The sequence below is a fragment of the Phaenicophaeus curvirostris genome, chromosome 6 (genome assembly GCF_032191515.1).
Source record: "Phaenicophaeus curvirostris isolate KB17595 chromosome 6, BPBGC_Pcur_1.0, whole genome shotgun sequence".
In the NCBI taxonomy this organism is placed as follows: Eukaryota; Metazoa; Chordata; class Aves; order Cuculiformes; family Cuculidae; genus Phaenicophaeus; species Phaenicophaeus curvirostris.
This window is the reverse complement of record NC_091397.1, coordinates 996,092-1,013,112: the sequence shown is the minus strand read 5'-3', so window position 1 is coordinate 1,013,112 and position 17,021 is coordinate 996,092. Positions and strand designations below refer to the sequence as shown.

Genomic DNA, 17,021 nt, shown 5'->3' with positions numbered 1-17,021 from the left:
GGAGGGAAAACGAGGTTGTTGCGGGTACGGCGGCCGCGAGGGGCCATAAAGGGCAGGGGACGCGGAGGGAGGGGCCGGTACGGCGGCCGCGAGGGGTCCTAAAGCGAAGGGGACGCGGAGCGAAGATGGTGGAGGCGGCGGCGGGCGCGGAGGCCGAGCTGGAGCCCGAGCTGGACGCCGAGGACCTGGTGCATTTCTCGGTCGGGGACCTGCCGAGCCGCGGCTACGGCGTCATGGGCGAGATCCGGCGGCAGGGCAAGCTCTGCGACGTCACCATCAAGGTCCCCGCGGGGACTGGGGGGGACTGGGAGCCACTGGGAGGGCGCTGGGGGGGCCTAGAGGGGAGTGAGAGGGGACTGGGAGGGGGCTGGGGGGGGCTAGAGGGGACTGGGGGGGACTGGGAGCCACTGGGGGGGCCTAGAGGGGACTGGGGGGGACTGGGAGCCACTGGGAGGGCGCTGGGGGGGCTAGAGGGGACTGGTGGGGACTGGGAGGGGGCTGGGGGGGGGCTAGGGGGGACTGGGAGGGGACTGGGGGGGACTGGGAGGGGGCTGGGGGGGCTAGGGGGGACTGGGGGGGGCTGGGGGGGCTAGAGGGGACTGGGAGGGGGCTGGGGGGGCTAGGGGGGACTGGGGGGGGCTGGGGGGGCTAGAGGGGACTGGGGGGGCTGGGGGGGCTAGAGGGGACTGGGGGGGACTGGGAGCCACTGGGAGGGGCTAGGGGGGACTGGGGGGGGCTGGGGGGGGCTAGAGGGGACTGGGTGGGACTGGGAGCCACTGGGAGGGCGCTGGGGGGGGCTAGAGGGGACTGGTGGGGACTGGGAGGGGGCTGGGGGGGGCTAGGGGGGACTGGGAGGGGACTGGGAGGGGACTGGGAGGGGGCTGGGGGGGGCTAGGGGGGACTGGGGGGGCTGGGGGGGCTAGAGGGGACTGGGAGGGGGCTGGGGGGGCTAGGGGGGACTGGGGGGGGCTGGGGGGGCTAGAGGGGACTGGGGGGGACTGGGAGCCACTGGGAGGGGCTAGGGGGGACTGGGGGGGGCTGGGGGGGGGCTAGAGGGGACTGGGGGGGACTGGGAGCCACTGGGAGGGGGCTGGGGGGGCCTAGAGGGGACTGGGGGGGACTGGGAGGGGGCTGGGGGGGACTAGGGGGGACTGGGAGGGGGCTGGGGGGACTGGGGGGGGCTAGAGGGGACTGGGGGGGGACTGGGGGGGGCTGGGGGGACTAGGGGGGACTGGGAGGGGGCTGGGGGGGACTGGGAGGGGGCTGGGGGGGGCTAGAGGGGACTGGGGGGGACTGGGGGGGGCTAGAGGGGACTGGGGGGGACTGGGGGGGACTGGGAGGGGGCTGGGGGGGCCTAGAGGGGACTGGGGGGGACTGGGAGGGGGCTGGGGGGGCCTAGAGGGGACTGGGGGGGACTGGGAGTGAGCAACCTCAGCTCCAAAGCCCTGGGAGATGCCTCCTCCTCCTCCTGAGGAGACCTTTCTCCTCGAAGCTCCTCCCTTCTGGACCTCAAACCATCATCCAGAACCTCCCAGATCCTCGGGGTTGAGCGTCTGGTTCTGGAAGGGAGGAGGTGGGGTGGCCGTGGACCTCTTGGAGATGCTGGAACCTTCAACCCTGGAGCTCCGGGGCGGAGGAGCTTCTTGTGGGATGGGTGGGATGCCCCGTTGAGTCGTTCCCTAATTAACTCCGGTGTTTAATTAAGCGGGAAGGCGTTTCCCGAGCCGCCTCTTCTCCTGGTGGATCATGGAGATCCTCCTCAGCAGAACCTGGACTTTCAAAAAGCGGCGTTTGCGATGGGTGGTGCCATCACCTCAAATCGTGGAACCACTAGGTTGGAAAAGACCTTTTAGATCGTTGAGTCCAACCGTTCCTATCAAAGAACCTGGAGGGTTCTGCGTGGTTTGTGGTGGAGAAGACCTGTATTTCCATTCCTAACTCCACAAATCCATCGGGAGCGGAGTTGGTGTCTTCAGGGCTTCCTCAAAGTTCTCTTCAATCTTTTTCTTCATCGTTTGGATGAAGGAATCGAGGTGACACCAAGCTGGGTGGGACTGTGGACTTGCTGGAGGGCAGGGAGGCTCTGCAGAGGGACCTGGACAGGCTGGATCCATGGGCTGAGACCAACGGGCTGAGGTTCCACCAGGAACTTGGGGCACAAGAACCCTGGGCAGCTCCAGCCTAGGAGAAGGCTGGCTGGAAAGGGCCTGGAGGAGAAGGACCTGGGGGGGTTGGTTGGACAGGAGCCAGCAGGGGCCCAGGGGGCCAAGAAGGCCAAGGGCATCTTGGCTTGGAGCAGCCCTGGGGTGGCCACCAGGAGAAGCACAGGGATTGTCCCCATGGACTTGGTGAGGCCACAGCTCGAATCCTGGGGTCAGTTCTGGGTCCCTCACTCCAAGAAAGACCTTGAGGGGCTGGAGAACGTCTGGAGAAGGGAACGGAGCTGGGGAGGGGCTGGAGAACAAGGGTTAGGAGGAGCAGCTGAGGGACCTGGAGAAGGTTGAGGGGGGACCTCATGGCTCTCTGCAGCTCCTGGAGAGGAGGTTGTGGAGAGGTGGGTGCTGGGCTCTTCTCCCAAGGAACAAGGGGTGGGAGGAGAGGAGATGGCCTCAAGCTGCACCAGGGGAGGTTCAGGTTGGACGTCACCATGAAGTTCCTCATGGAAAGGTCTCTCTGGCCCTGGTAGAAGCTGCCCAGGGAGGGGGTTGAGTCCCCTTCCCTGGAGGGGTTTAAGGGCCGGGTGGCCGAGGTGCTGAGGGACACGGGTCAGTGGTTGATGGGGACGGTTGGACTCCATGATCCCGTGGGTCCTTTCCAACCTGGTGACTCTCTGATAGTTTTGGTAGAGAAGTTCAGTGAGGGCTTCTTGGATGTCCTAGAGAGCAGAGGCACCCGCTGCTCCAGCTCGTTTGTCCTCGCAAAACGAAGCCCAGATGGGAAGTTCTTGCTTAAGTTGAGGGACAAGGGTGGTTCTGGAGAAGTTCAGGTGGACGTAGAGTGGTGTGAGCCAGGTCCACCTCAAAATCACGGAGCAAAACGTTCTCAAGCGACGGAGAGAAGGATCTAGGGGGCAAGTTGGCTGAGGAGCAGCTGAAGTCGCTTGGTGTGGTCAGTCTGGAGAAGAGGAGGCTGAGAGGAGACCTCATCGCAGTCTAAAGCTCCTCACGAGGAGAGGAGGAGGCTGAGAGGAGACCTCATCGCAGTCTAAAGCTCCTCACGAGGAGAGGAGGAGGCGCTGAGTTCTCTCTGACCCAAAGGAATGGCAGAAGATCTTCTAGGGGAGGGTTAGGTTGGACGTTAGGAGAAGGTTCTTCATCCAGAGGGTGGTGGAGCTCAGGAACGTCTCCCTGGAGAAGCAGCCGCAGCTCCAAGCCTGATGATGTTCCAGAAGCGTTTGGCCAACACCCTCAGCCCCACGGGGTGAATTTTGGGGTTGTCCTCTGCGGGGACAAGAGTTGATGAGCCTCGTGGGTCTCTTCCAACTCAAGTCATTCCATGATTCTCTGATTCGTACGAGGAGAAAATATGGTAGAAGATCTTCAGGAGCAAGAAGTGGAGTCGGAGATGCCAGAAGCCCCCGAGCTGGAGCTCAGGAACGTTCTTCCGAGGACAGAAGCGTGAGCAGATGTTGGAGGAGCTGGTGGAAAGTGAACCTGGGGAGATATGAAGATGAGCTGAGGAGCCTCTAGGTCATAGCGAAGGTGACGGGGACGTGGGATTAAACCTCGAAGCTCCTCATCGGTTCAGGACAAGAGCTAAGGAAGGAGAAACGTGGCTACGTCGCAGCTTAGGACTCTTCTTGAGCCTTGGTGGATCTACTCAGGGTTTCCTGGGACCACCCAGGCGATGTGGGATGGGGATTCTCAGAGAAGAAGAGGCCACCAGAAGAGCCTTTCTTGCCCTGAGCCGCTGGAGGAAGCAAATTTGGGTTTGGAAGAGTCGAATAATGAGTTGACTTCCCCAAAAAAAGCTTCTCAAGCTCTAGCAGAGGCTGCCCAGGGAGGTGGTGGTGGAGTCTCCATCCCTGGAGGGGGTTAGAAGGTGGGGAGATGAGGTGCTTGGGGACACCGTTTAGTAGCAGGTGTGGTTGGACGTGATGATCTCCGAGGTCTTTTCCAACCTAGCGATTCCACGATTCTCTGACCTGGACAAACACGTGGTTCCCTGGCTCTGGTTCTTCTCCCTTCGCAACCTGGAGATGGTCCACCCTTGGGTTGTGGTGCTGGTTCATCTTGACCTGCTTGACCCCTCGTGGTGGCTTCTGAGGCTGGAAAAGCGGGTTCAGAAGCTTGAGGAGATGAGCTGTCTTGTTTGGAGGTGGAAAACCATCCAAGCTCTCGGTTCCTGCTGGGCTGGTGGAGCTCCGGGGAGTCACGTGGACCTCGGGTGGTGGTAGGTGGTGCTCATCTCCTCCGTTCTCCGTTTTTAGGTCGGGGACCATAAGTTCAGCGCCCACCGCATCGTGCTGGCGGCCTCCATCCCCTACTTCCACGCCATGTTCACCAACGACATGATGGAGTGTAAGCAGGACGAGATCGTCATGCAGGGCATGGACCCCAGGTAACGAGGCCGTCCAGAAGGACCACGAGCTCATGGAACGTGAGCCACAAGCTGCTCGGGTGGCCAAGGAGGCCACCAGCATCCTGGTTTGGAGCAGCCCTGGGGTGGCCAGCGGGAGCAGGGAAGGGATTGTCCTCCCGGTGAGGCCACAGCTCGAATCCTGGGGTCAGTTTTGGGGCCCTCGCTCCAAGAAGGACCTTGAGGGGCTGGAGAACATCTGGAGAAGGAGATTGGGAAGGATCTGGAGAACAAGGGTTGTGAGGAGCAGCTGAGGGACCTGGGGGTGCTTAACCTGGAGAAGAGGAGGCTGAGGGGAGACCTCAAGGCTCTCTCCAACTCCCTGAAAGGAGGTTGTGGTGAGGTGGGTGCTGGGCTCTTCTCCCAAGGGACAAGGGATGGGAGGAGAGGAGATGACCTCAAGTTGCACCAGGCCAGGTTCAGGTTGGTCATCAGGAGAAATTTCTTCACGGAACAAGTTCTCCAGCCCTGGCAGAGGCTGCCCAGGAGGTGGTGGAGTCTCCATCCCTGGAGGGGTTTAAAAGCCCAGCAGATGAGGAGCTCAGGGATCTGGGTTAGCGTGATCGGACTCGATCATCTCAAAGATCTTTTCCAACCGACAGCTTCTCTGATTCTCTTCTGTGATGCTCTCCGCGGGCCTGGGTGGCGTTTGTTGATGTCCTCTCTGTGAAGGGCACCAAACAAGGTTCTTCTGTTAGGCGAGTCCTCTGCGAGGTCGTTGTTGGACACCTTGTGCCTTTCTCCACCTCCTTTAGTGCCCTGGAGGCTCTGATCAACTTTGCCTACAACGGCCACCTGGCCATCGACCAGCAGAACGTCCAGTCGCTGCTCATGGGGGCGAGTTTCCTCCAGCTGCAGAACATCAAAGACGCTTGCTGCACGTTCCTCAGAGAGAGGTAGGACCTTGGCTTGGGGTTGGGCTTGGACCGCGGTGAGATTGTGGTCTTCTCCGGCACCGGAGAGAGAGCAGAGTTGGCTCCTGCAAGTAGGACGAGGAGGTCTTGGTCTTGCGAGAGTCACCATTCTCGTTGCGTTTAAAATCATCTTCTGGGAGGTGGGACGCAACGTGAGGCTTTGCAGATGACGCTGAGCTGGGTGGGAGCTGGATCTGCTGGAGGGTCGGGAGGCTCCAAAGGGACCTGAACAGGCTGGATCCATGAGCTGAGACCAACGGGCTGAGGTTCCACCAGGAACTTGGGGCACAAGAACCCTGGGCAGCTCCAGCCTAGGAGAAGGCTGGCTGGAAAGGGCCTGGAGGAGAAGGACCGGGGGGGGTTGGTTGGATGGGACCAGCCAGGCTGGAGGGACCTTGGGAGCCTGATCTAGAGGGACGTGTCCCTGCCCATCCCAGGAGGTGGATGATCATAGACTTAGAGAATGGTTTGGCTCGGAAAGGTCCTCAAAAGGTCTAATCATCCTTGAGGTTCCTTCCAACCCAAACCGTTGGAGGATTCTATGAATCCAGCTCGGTCCAAGACTTGAGTTAAGGAACCGAGAAGGTGCTGGTTGCTCAGCTCAGGCCCCCTGAGATGGGAGAGGAGGAGACGGCTTTGTAGAACCTCACGCTTGCCCTCAATGGACAACCTCCCACCTTCCAGCAGGACCTCTTGGCTCTGCCTGGAGGCTCCTAGGAAGGCTGAGGGGGGGGTTTAACTCTTTTGAAGTTTCCCTTTCCTGGCTCTGCTCTGAATTCACCTTCAGAACCCTGGGAAGATACGTTCACCAGCGAGCTGGGACCTTCTCTCACTGAAGAGGACCCAGCTTTCTCTTCTGTCCTCCACGCCTTGTGTTGCTTGAGTGAATCTCTTTGAATTCCTTCCATTTTCCAAAAAAAACGTTACTTTTTTGTTCTCCTTTCCCGTTTCTCTCAGGCTTCACCCCAAAAACTGTCTCGGGGTGCGGCAGTTTGCCGAGACCATGATGTGCACGGTCCTCTACGACGCCGCCAACAGCTTCACTCACCAGCACTTCGTGGAGGTCTCCATGTCCGAAGAGTTCCTGGCACTGCCTTTCGAAGACGTCCTGGAGCTCGTTTCTCGCGATGAGCTCAACGTCAAGTCCGAGGAGCAGGTTTGTGGAGATCTCAGCCGAGGTTCTTTGCTCCTTGGAAGGTTGCTGGTCGCTTGGGAATGAGATGGGATGGAGAATCGTGGAGTCGCTTGGTTGGAAAAGACCTTTGAGATCATCAGACCAAGTTGGATGGGGTCTTGAGCAGCTTGATCCAGTGGGAGGTGTCCCTGCCCATCGCAGGGGTTGGAACTGGATGATCTTTGAGGTCCCTTCCAACCCAACCGTCCCTGTCCACCACTAAACCAGGTCCTTGAGCTTCTCTGGGTAACCTGTTCCAGGGCCCTCCCCACCCTCATGGTGAGGAAGTTCCTCCTAATGTCCCATCTGAGTCTTCTCCTTCCAAATTCAAGTGGTTCCTCCTGGTCCTGTCACTCCAGGCCCTCAGAAAAAGCCCCTCCCCAGCTTTCCTGGAGCCCCTTGCAGTCCTGGAAGCTGCTCCAAGGTCTCGCTGGAGCCTTCTCCAGGCTGAGCAACCCCAACTCTCTCCGCCTGTCCTCACACGGGAGGTTCTCCAGCCCTCAGATCATCTCCGTGGCCTCCTCTGGACTTGCTCCAACAGCTCCATCTCCTTCTTCTGCTGAGGATTCCAGAACCGGAGCCGAGACTCCAGGTTGGGTCTCACCAAAGCAGAGGGGCAGCTCCAGAGAAGATCATTATCAATATGGGGTTTCTTCTCCATCCAACAACCACCAGCAGTAAGAACTTCCAAACGAGTCCTCCAAAGCTCCAACTTTCCATGTGTCTCTTCCGGAGGTGTTTGAAGCCGCCTTAGCCTGGATCAGGTACGACCGGGACCAGCGAGAGTCCTTCCTCCCCAAGCTCCTCGCCAAAATCCGCCTCCCTCTTTGTCGACCTCAGTTCCTCAGCGACCGCGTCCAACAAGACGACCTGGTCCGGTGCTGCCACAAGTGCAGGTGAGGCTGGGACGTGGGGTTGGGGAACCACCATGGGGGTTGTAGGACGGCTTGGTTGCTTCCAGCTCCAAGTGGGGTCCTCAGGGCTGGGTCCAGCCCTGCTCAGGGTCTTCATCAACGACCTGGATGGAGGCCTCGAGGGCCCCCTGAGCAAGTTTGGGGGTGACACTGAGCTGGGTGGGAGCTGGATCTGCTGGAGGGTCGGGAGGCTCCAAAGGGACCTGAACAGGCTGGATCCATGGGCTGAGACCAACGGGCTGAGGTTCCACCAGGAACTTGGGGCACAAGAACCCTGGGCAGCTCCAGCCTAGGAGAAGGCTGGCTGGAAAGGGCCTGGAGGAGAAGGACCTGGGGGGGTTGGTTGGACAGGAGCCAGCAGGGGCCCAGGGGGCCAAGAAGGCCAAGGGCATCTTGGCTTGGAGCAGCCCTGGGGTGGCCACCAGGAGAAGCACAGGGATTGTCCCCATGGACTTGGTGAGGCCACAGCTGGAATCCTGGGGTCAGTTCTGGGTCCCTCACTCCAAGAAAGACCTTGAGGGGCTGGAGAACGTCTGGAGAAGGGAACGGAGCTGGGGAGGGGCTGGAGAACAAAGGTTAGGAGTCACCATCCCTGGAGGGGTTTAAGGGCCGGGTGGCCGAGGTGCTGAGGGACAAGGGTCAGTGATTGATGGGAACGGTTGGACTCCATGATCCTGTGGGTCTCTTCCAACCTGGTGGTTCTCTGAAGGAACCTCTAGGATCATCTTTTCCGACATTTTTAGATGATCTATAGTTTAAAGTAGATGGTCCAGCACCTTGGAAGGGTTGGTGGCCCTCGGTGGGGTGGAGGCAGCAGGGACGTGGTTTAGAAGCCTTGGAGGCTCTTTGTGTGGAGACAGAACCTGATGGAGGAGAAAACCAAAGCACCTTTCCCAGGCTCACGTGGCCTTCTAGAAGCCTTGAGGGTGACGGGGACAAGTCCCTTGCTTCCATCCAACTTCAGATGGTGGGATTTCATCCTTATCAACCGAGATCTTTATCTGCTGGGCTTCGATCTCAGGGACCTGGTGGACGAGGCCAAGGATTATCACCTGATGCCGGAGCGCCGGCCGCACCTCCCGGCCTTCAAGACGCGTCCTCGGTGTTGCACCTCCATCTCCGGCTTGATCTACGCCGTTGGAGGCCTCAACTCTGCAGGTACCTTGCACGTCCACTCCGCGGGGTGGGGAGGACGGTGGGAGCGTGGACTTCCCCCTCGTGTGAAGCGTGGAGGGTTTCTCCTCCTCTCCGAGGCGTTTTGAGGCTTCTACTCAAGCGCTCGAGGTGGTCGTGGCCCATAGGTTGATGTCTTCCAGGCAGAGACTCAAAGTCAAGGTTGTTGTGGAGGACAACTGGGCTCGGGTAGCTCGAAGGGTTGGGTGGTGATGGATGAGAAGCTCCACGGGAGCCGGGAACGTGTGATCCCAGCCCAGAAACCAACCGTGGCCTGGGCTGCGTCCAAAGAACGTGGCCAGCAGGGAGGGAGGGGATTGTCCCCTCTGCTCCTCTCGGGGAGACCTCAGCTGGAGGGTTGGGGCCAGCTCTGGAATCCTCAGCAGGAGAAGGAGATGGAGCTGTTGAAACGGGGCCAGAGGAGGCTCCAAGGATGATGCGAGGGCTGGAGAACCTCCCGCACGAGGACAGGCTGGGAGAGTTGGGCTTGGTCAGCCTGGAGAAGGCTCCGAGGAGACCTTAGAGCAGCTTCCAGGACTGAAAGGGGCTTCTATGAAAGCCGGGGATGAGGTTTTTAGCAGGACCTGGTGTGATAGGACAAGGGGTGATGGGTTTAACCTAAGAGAGGAGAAGTTTAGATGAGATCTTGGGAAGAAACGTTCTCCTGGGAGGGTGAGGAGGCCCTGGAATAGGTTGTCAGAAGAAGTTGTGGCTGCCCCATCCCTGGAGGTGTTGAAGGCCACGTTGGATGGAGCTCGGAGCCCCTGATCCAGTGGGAGGTGTCCCTGCCCAGGGCAGGAGGTGGAAGTGGATGCTCTTTGAGGTCCCTTCCAACCCGACCCGTATGCTTAGGGCTCTGATCTAGTTGTGGCCAGGTGTGGTTGGACTCCATCTCAAAGATCTTCTCCAACCTAGAGGTTCTATCACTCATCCCCTTGAATTTAAATGACTATTTCAGAGCAGGTTCTCCCCGAAGGTGATAGAAACGTGGCTGGAGATGCTTCTAACTTTCCTCTGAGCTGGAACAGGACACGGGAAGGTCCAGAGAAGAGCAACCCAAGCCCCTCGTGTCCCTCTTCCAGCGTCTTGGCGCGGCGGTTGTCCTCCCGTCTCCCTCGTTTTAATTTGAGCAGCAAATTTTTACGCAGGCGACTCGCTCAACGTGGTGGAGGTCTTCGATCCCGTCGCCAACCGGTGGGAGAAGTGCCAGCCCATGACCACGGCTCGGAGCCGCGTCGGGGTGGCCGTGGTCAACGGGTTGCTCTACGCCATCGGCGGCTACGACGGGCAGTTGAGGTTGAGCACCGTGGAGGTTTACAACCCCGAGTTGGATTCGTGGTCCAAGGTGGAGAGTATGAACAGCAAGAGGAGGTAGGTGTGGTCCCCTTGGTGGGACGGGGACGTTTAGGAGGAGGAAGGGGTTAAAATGAGGTGGTAGGAAAGCTGGAGGTGTTGGAGGGTGGTGGGTTGTGGAGTCATGGAATGATTTGAATTGGAAGGGACCTCAAAGATGAGCCGGTTCCAACTGGATGGGCAGGGACGCCTCCCACTGGAGCAGGTTGCTCCAAGCTCCATCCAACGTGGCCTTCAGCACCTCCAGGGATGGGACACGCCTCCCACCAGAAACCCAACGGAGAACTTCACGTGTAGGGAAGGAGTGAAAGAAGAAGAATTTGAGGGTGGTGAGGAACTGCAAGTGGTGGAACTTCATAGAATCACCAGGTTGGAAGAGACCCACCAGATCATCGAGTCCAACCATTCCCATCAATCACTAACCCGTGTCCCTAAGCGTTCCAACCATTCATGACGAGAGCAGAATGGAAGCAGGTGGACTTTGCTTGGCCACCTTTGGGGCTGAGAAGAAGGGAAAGAGCTTCAGCAGCTCCACAAAGTCCTACGTGAGCATCACAGCCTTGATTTCCGAGAAGATCCATTCAGGTAGAAAGCGGCTGAGCACATCGAGCTGCCACCCAACATCTCCTCAGCTTTGGTGGCCACCAGGAGGGACGTTAAACTGAGAGGGAGTGATACCGGCTGGGTGGAGAATGGATGGAGAGCAGCCCTGAGGAGAAGGACTTGGGGGGCTGGGGATGAGGAGCTCAACGTGCGCTCATAGCTCCCAGGATGATGCGAGGGCTGGAGAACCTCCTGTCCGAGGACAGGCTGAGAGAGTTGGGATGTTCAGGAGAAGAGAAGGCTCCGAGGAGAACTTGGAGGGACCTTCCAGCACTGAAAGGGGCTCCAGGAAATCTGGGGAGGGGCTCTTGATCCAGGAGGACAGGACCAGGAGAATGGTTTGAAGCTGAAAGAGGAGAGATGGAGGTGAGATCTTAGGGAGAAACGTTCTCCTGGGAGGCTGAGGAGGCCCTGGAACAGGTTTCCCCAAGAAGCTGTGGCTGCCCCATCCCTGGAGGTGTTGAAGGCCACGTTGGATGGAGCTTGGAGCCCCTGATCCAGTGGGAGGTGTCCCTGCCCATGGTGGGGTGGTTGGAACTGGCTGATCTTTGAGGTCCCTTCCAACCCAACCCATTCCAGGATTCTGTGAAGCTCCTCAGTGAAGCTGTGGCCAAACTTTCAGGACGTGCGTTGACTTTGTTTTCAAGGTGGGATTCGAGTCTCTTGGCCGAAGGGTCCCTCTTGAAAGCCTTGTGGAGCCAAATAAGTGATTTTTGGGGTGTGGCCGCAGCCCTGGGGCACCTTCGTTCTCTGAACCTCACGTTTGCTGCTGCATCTCCTGCAGCCGTGGGAAGGTTCTTCATGGAACGAAGAACTGGATCATCTTAGACACCTTTTCCAACCTTAATGATTCGATAAAAGCCAAAATTGCTGGGATTTTGACCCGTGATCTTGGTTCAAACCTCTCCTTGTGCTTTGGGGTCGTTCCTTTGAGTTGTGCTCATGCCACAAGCATGGTTGGACATGATGATCTGGTGGGTCTTCTCCAACCTGGTGATTCTATGATGATTCTATGATCTTCCATGACCTGGGAGCCCCAACGCTTGGATGACTCGGAGCAGTTGAGGAGCCTGGAGGTGGAGGAGGAGGAGGTTTGGTGTCTTCTGGATGGTGTGACAGCACCTCCATCCATCTCATGATGTCCTCCTCTTGGTTCCAGCGCCATGGGGACGGTGGTGCTGGACGGCCAGATCTTTGTGTGCGGTGGCTACGACGGCAACTCTTCCCTCAACTCCGTGGAGTCTTATTCTCCGGAAACGAACAAGTAAGAGCTCTTGGCGCTTTGCCAGTTGGAATCGGCCTCCGCGCGGCCTCCGGGAGCTTCGTTAACCTCGCCCTTCGCCCACCCAGGTGGACGGTGGTGACCCCCATGAGCTCCAACCGCAGCGCCGCTGGAGTCGCCGTCTTCGAGGGTCGCATCTACGTGTCGGGAGGACACGACGGGCTGCAGATCTTCAACAGCGTGAGTCTGCGGGGCTGGGGGAGGAGGAGGAGGCCAGAAGATCGAGCTGGACCTTGGAAGGCTTCGTGCTCCTTCCTCGTGCACCCAAAGTTGTTTGTTCCACCAAATTCTGTGGCTTCCAGGGTTCTTCTAGGTGGTTGGGAAGACAGGAGCTTGCGAGGTTCCCGCTGGGAGCTGGGCTGGAGATGCTGCTCTTGTTCCCAGCATCAACAGGACCAAGCTGGTGGCTTTTGTCCTCATTCCACATCCCTCATCTCCTCATCTTCTAAACCCCTCCAGGGATGGGGACACCACCACCTCCTGGGCAGCCTCTGCCAGGGCCTGAGAGCCCTTTCCATGAAGAAATATTTGCTAATGTCCAATCTGAACCTGCCCTGGAGCAGCTTGAGGTCATCTCCTCTCATCCCACCCCTTGTTCCTTGGGAGAAGAGCCCAGCTCCCTCCTCTCCACAACCTCCTCTCCAGGAGCTGCAGAGAGCGAGGAGGTCTCCCCTCAGCCTCCTCTTCTCCAGGCTGAACCCCCCCAGGTCCCTCAGCTGCTCCTCACAACCCTTGTTCTCCAGCCCCTCCCCAGCTCCGTTCCCTTCTCCAGACGTTCTCCAGCCCCTTGGAGTGAGGGACCCAGCACTGACCCCAGGATTCGAGCTGTGGCCTCACCAGCATCAAATCCAGAGGGAGAAGAACCTCCCTGGCCCTGCTGGCCACACCGGCTCTGCTCCAAGCCAAGATGCCCTTGGCCTTCTTGGCCCCCTGGGCCCCTGCTGGCTCCTGTCCAACCAACCCCCCCAGGTCCTTCTCCTCCAGGCCCTTTCCAGCCAGCCTTCTCCTAGGCTGGAGCTGCCCAGGGTTCTTGTGCCCCAAGCTCCTGGTGGAACCTCATCCCGTTGATTGGTTGCGTTGAACTGCTGGAGAGCATCCAGCTGAGGGCACCGAGAAGCTGAGTGGGTCTGTTCAGCCTGGAGAAGATCGAGAGGCGACCTCATCAATGCTGATCAATATCTAAAGGCCAAGGGGGCAGGAGGATGGGACATGGGTTAGTGAGTGATGGGAATGGTTGGACTCGATGATCTGCTGGGTCTCTTCCAACCTGGTGGTTCTGCAATTCTTGAGAGGACAAGGGGCAACGGCCACAAACTGGAAGCCATGAAGTTCCACCTTGATGCGAGGAGAAAATTCTTTTATTCGGAGGGTGATGGGACACTGGAAGATGATGTGGAGTCTCCTTCTGTGGAGACATTCGACCCTTGGACATGCTCCTGTGCAACCTGCTCTAGAATCAGAGAGTCACCAGGTTGGAAAGGACCCACTAGATCATCGAGTCCAACCCTTCCCATCAGCGGGTTTGAGCTGGTTGAGCTCCAAAGGTCCCTTCCAACCACTTGAGGAGATCTAGAACGTTAGGAGAGCTTAGGAAGAGCCTGGAAGCCAAGAAACAAACCCAACCTTTCCTGCCCCGTTCGCCGTTGCTGGAACCTTCTCTGTGGGTTGGTGGGTCCCATGCGAGGTCTTCTAAACCTGCATCTTCTCTCTGGTGCCCACAGGTGGAGTATTACAACCCCCACACGGCCACCTGGCACCCGGTGGCCCCCATGCTCAACAAACGGTGTCGTCACGGGGCGGCCTCGTTAGGGAGCAAGCTCTTCGTTTGCGGGGGCTACGACGGCTCCGGCTTCCTCAGCGTGGCCGAGGTCTACAGGTCGGCGGCCGATCAGTGGTACCTCATCGTCCCCATGAACACCAGGAGGAGCCGCGTCTCCCTGGTGGCCAACTGCGGGCGGCTCTACGCGCTGGGAGGCTACGACGGACAATCCAACCTCAGCTCGGTGGAGATGTACGACCCAGAGACCGACCGCTGGACGTTCATGGCCCCCATGGTGTGTCACGAGGGAGGCGTCGGCGTGGGTTGCATCCCCCTCTTGACCATCTGAGAAGGAAGCGGTTGGAGGGTCTTCTCAAGGACGTGCTGGGGAGACCCTTGGAGAAGGTTCTTGAGGAGACGAAAGCGGTTGGAGGGGGTTTTCTTCTCAAGGATGTTCTGGGGAGACCCTCAGAGAAGGTTCTTGAGGAGAAGAAAGCGGTTGGAGGGGGTTTTCTTCTCTAGGACCAGCTGGGGAGACCCTCAGAGAAGGTTCTTGAGGAGAAGAAAGCGGTTGGAGGGGGTTTCCTTCTCTAGGACCATCTGGGGAGACCTTCAGGGAAGGTTCTTGAGGAGAAGAAAGCGGTTGGAGGGGGTTTTCTTCTCAAGGGCCATCTGGGGAGACCTTCAGAGAAGGTTCTTGAGGAGAAGAAAGCGGTTGGAGGGGGTTTCCTTCTCTAGGACCATCTGGGGAGACCTTCAGGGAAGGTTCTTGAGGAGAAGAAAGCAGTTGGAGGGGGTTTTCTTCTCAAGGACCATCTGGGGAGACCTTCAGGGAAGGTTCTTGAGGAGAAGAAAGCGGTTGGAGGGGGTTTCCTTCTCTAGGACCATCTCGGGAGACCCTCAGAGAAGGTTCTTGAGGAGAAGAAAGCGTTTGGAGGGGGTTTTCTTCTCAAGGACCAGCTGGGGAGACCTTTGGAGAAGGTTCTTGAGGAGGAGAAAGCAGTTGGAGGGGGTTGTCTTCTCAAGGACTGTCTGGGGAGACCTTTGGAGAAGGTTCTTGAAGAGAAGGAAGTGTTTGGAGGGGGTTTTCTTCTCAAAGACCATCTGGGGAGACCTTCAGAGAAGGTTCTTGAGGAGAAGAAAGCAGTTGGAGGGGGTTTTCTTCTCAAGGACCATCTGGGGAGACCCTCAGAGAAGGGTCTTGAGGAGAAGAAGGTGTTTGGAGGAGGTTTTCTTCTCAAGGACCATCTGGTTCTCATTCAGAGAAGGTTCTTGGTGGGGTGAGAACCACCACGGGGCGTTTCTAGGTGCTCAAGTGTCATTCACAAACGCCCCGAAAAAAACTTGACCAAGCAACCCCCCCACCCTTGGTTTTCGGGCTTGAAGCTCCTCAAAGACCAAAGGAGAACCTCAAGGTTCTTCTGAAGGTCCTCAAAGACCGTTGCGGAAGGACGGTTGAGGTGCTGGTGGGAGCAAGGACACGTCTCCTTCCCTCTGCCACCCGTTCCCTTGTGGTGAAGCCAACTCTTCCTCGTGCTGGTGGTTCTCCAAAGTGCCCCGTGGTCCTTTTTTGATGCTGGGGGAGGAGGGAACTCACGGTTGGGCCATCGAAACGAGCTCTAACGACTCGGACAATCCATTTGCACCTTCTTCCAGCCCCCAAATGACCCTCGTGTCCCAGGAATTCGACCAGCAGCGATGGTTGGGGGGTTGGAGGCACCTCGGTTCTCATCTGGCTTCTCAGATGAGGAGAAGACCCCCCGGCGTTGGTTCCTAGACCCCATCCATGCTTTGAATTTCGAGGTGGGGCTTTCACAAGACGTCGCCGGCTTCTCCTGGCGAAGCTCCATGGGTCAAACTTCTCCACAAGAGCCACACGATGGAGAAATTAGGAAGAGGGGGAACGGGTCGGTTAAACCATCGAGGCGTTTCAGCAAGTTCTGGAGAAGAAGGATGAACGGCAACCACCCGAAGGAACCTTCTTGGGATTGTGAAATGGGCAAGAGGCCGTGGTGGCCGTTAGAAAAGTCCTCACATTAGAGCTTGAGGTGCTTTCAAAGTCGATGGTTAAGAGGAAACGGGAGCAGAGTTGGGTTGGGGTCTTCCAGGAGGGGCGAGAAGGCGGCCGTGTTGGATTGATGAGCTCTGAAAGCCCAGAGAGGGTTGGTTGCCCAAGCAGAACCACCTCCATCCCACGTGGCGATGGAGAAGGAAGGGGACAGCCACCCCTCGGTGGCCGTTGGGGACGTTTCCTCCTTGGCTGCGCTGGGAAAGGTCTTTGTGGTGGCTTCGAGGGGTCGGGAGAACCACCCTTGAAGCTCCTTAGGTGGTGAAAATCCTTATTTGCATCAGCTCTTCCACGTTTCTCTTGCATGACCGGGCCCCACCAGGCTTCTCCTCCACCTTCGTGTCCTCCTCGCCAAGCCATAACCTCTTCGCTGCTTCTGGGCTGGAGGAACTCGATTTTTTTCCCCCCATCGTCCTGCCCCATCCTGGCGTTTCCGGGCGCTGGGAGCTCGGTCTCCACCTTTTGGATGAAGCTGGAGGCAGCTGGAGCTTCACCCCCAGGTCCAGCTCCTCCTCGCCTGGTCCTGGCCGGGTCCCAGCGCCGTCTCGGGCTCTTGAGGTGTAAATGTGGGTGTCGATATATTCCGGTACCGTGTATATTTTAGGGATATAATGAGCGTAGCCGGCTATAAAATGTGATTTGTGGGTAGATGTGGGATCTCCTCCATCTTTCTCACCTCCTGGGGCCACCAGAGGGACGACTCCTTCAGGGTTTTCGTGCTGCGAAGGCTTGAGAAAGGTTAAAAAACCACCGATGAACGTTCGAGGTGGAAACATCTTGAGTTCGGGGCTTTGGGTTGTAGAAAAGATGGAGCTGGAGGCACAGGGAGGGTTGGAGAAGGGTGACCTCCAGCCCCTAGGAGGGAAGGACCATGTGGTGGAGTCCAGCTCTCGCCTGGGCAGCCTCTGCCAGAGCCTGAGAACCTTTTCCAGGAAGAAACGTTCCCTGATGTCCAACCTGAACCTCTCCTGGTGCAGCTCGAGGTCATTTCTCCTCTCGTCCCACCCCTTGTTCCTCAGGAGAAGAGCCCAGCGCCCACCTCACCACAACCTCCTCTCCAGGAGCTGCAGAGAGCAATGAGGTCTCCCCTCAACCTCCTCTTCTCCAGGCTAACCAGCCCCAGGTCCCTCAGCTGCTCCTCCTAACCCTTGTTCTCCAGCCCCTTCCCCAGCTCCTTCTCCAGACGTTCTCCAGCCCCTCAAG

The 17,021-nt window shown here is 58.4% G+C and overlaps 1 protein-coding gene across 2 annotated transcripts; it reads left to right on the top strand.

The window, feature by feature from the left end:
* Positions 1-93: 93 nt before the first annotated feature.
* KLHL18 (kelch like family member 18) lies at positions 94-16,533 on the top strand. Of its 2 annotated transcripts, none has more exons than XM_069859169.1 (10): positions 94-281; positions 4,430-4,560; positions 5,334-5,474; positions 6,450-6,648; positions 7,402-7,562; positions 8,602-8,738; positions 9,887-10,124; positions 11,869-11,973; positions 12,060-12,171; positions 13,713-16,533. In XM_069859169.1, exons 1-10 carry the CDS (start codon positions 126-128, stop codon positions 14,097-14,099), a joined length of 1,767 nt encoding a protein of 588 aa, XP_069715270.1. In that variant the 5' UTR covers positions 94-125; the 3' UTR covers positions 14,100-16,533. The 2 variants fall into 2 exon arrangements, with proteins under 2 accessions (XP_069715270.1, XP_069715271.1); XM_069859170.1 differs by having other exon boundaries at positions 9,902-10,124; positions 13,713-16,528.
* The last annotated feature ends 488 nt before the right edge of the window (positions 16,534-17,021 follow it).

Excerpts from the sequence above, each read along its gene's own strand:
- KLHL18 (XM_069859169.1), top strand. The coding sequence starts at position 126 with ATGGTGGAGGCGGCGGCGGGCGCGGAGGCCGAGCTGGAGCCCGAGCTG. Across the intron at positions 5,475-6,449 it reads TGCACGTTCCTCAGAGAGAG|GCTTCACCCCAAAAACTGTC; the intron begins GTAGGACCTTGG and ends CGTTTCTCTCAG. Across the intron at positions 11,974-12,059 it reads TATTCTCCGGAAACGAACAA|GTGGACGGTGGTGACCCCCA; the intron begins GTAAGAGCTCTT and ends TCGCCCACCCAG.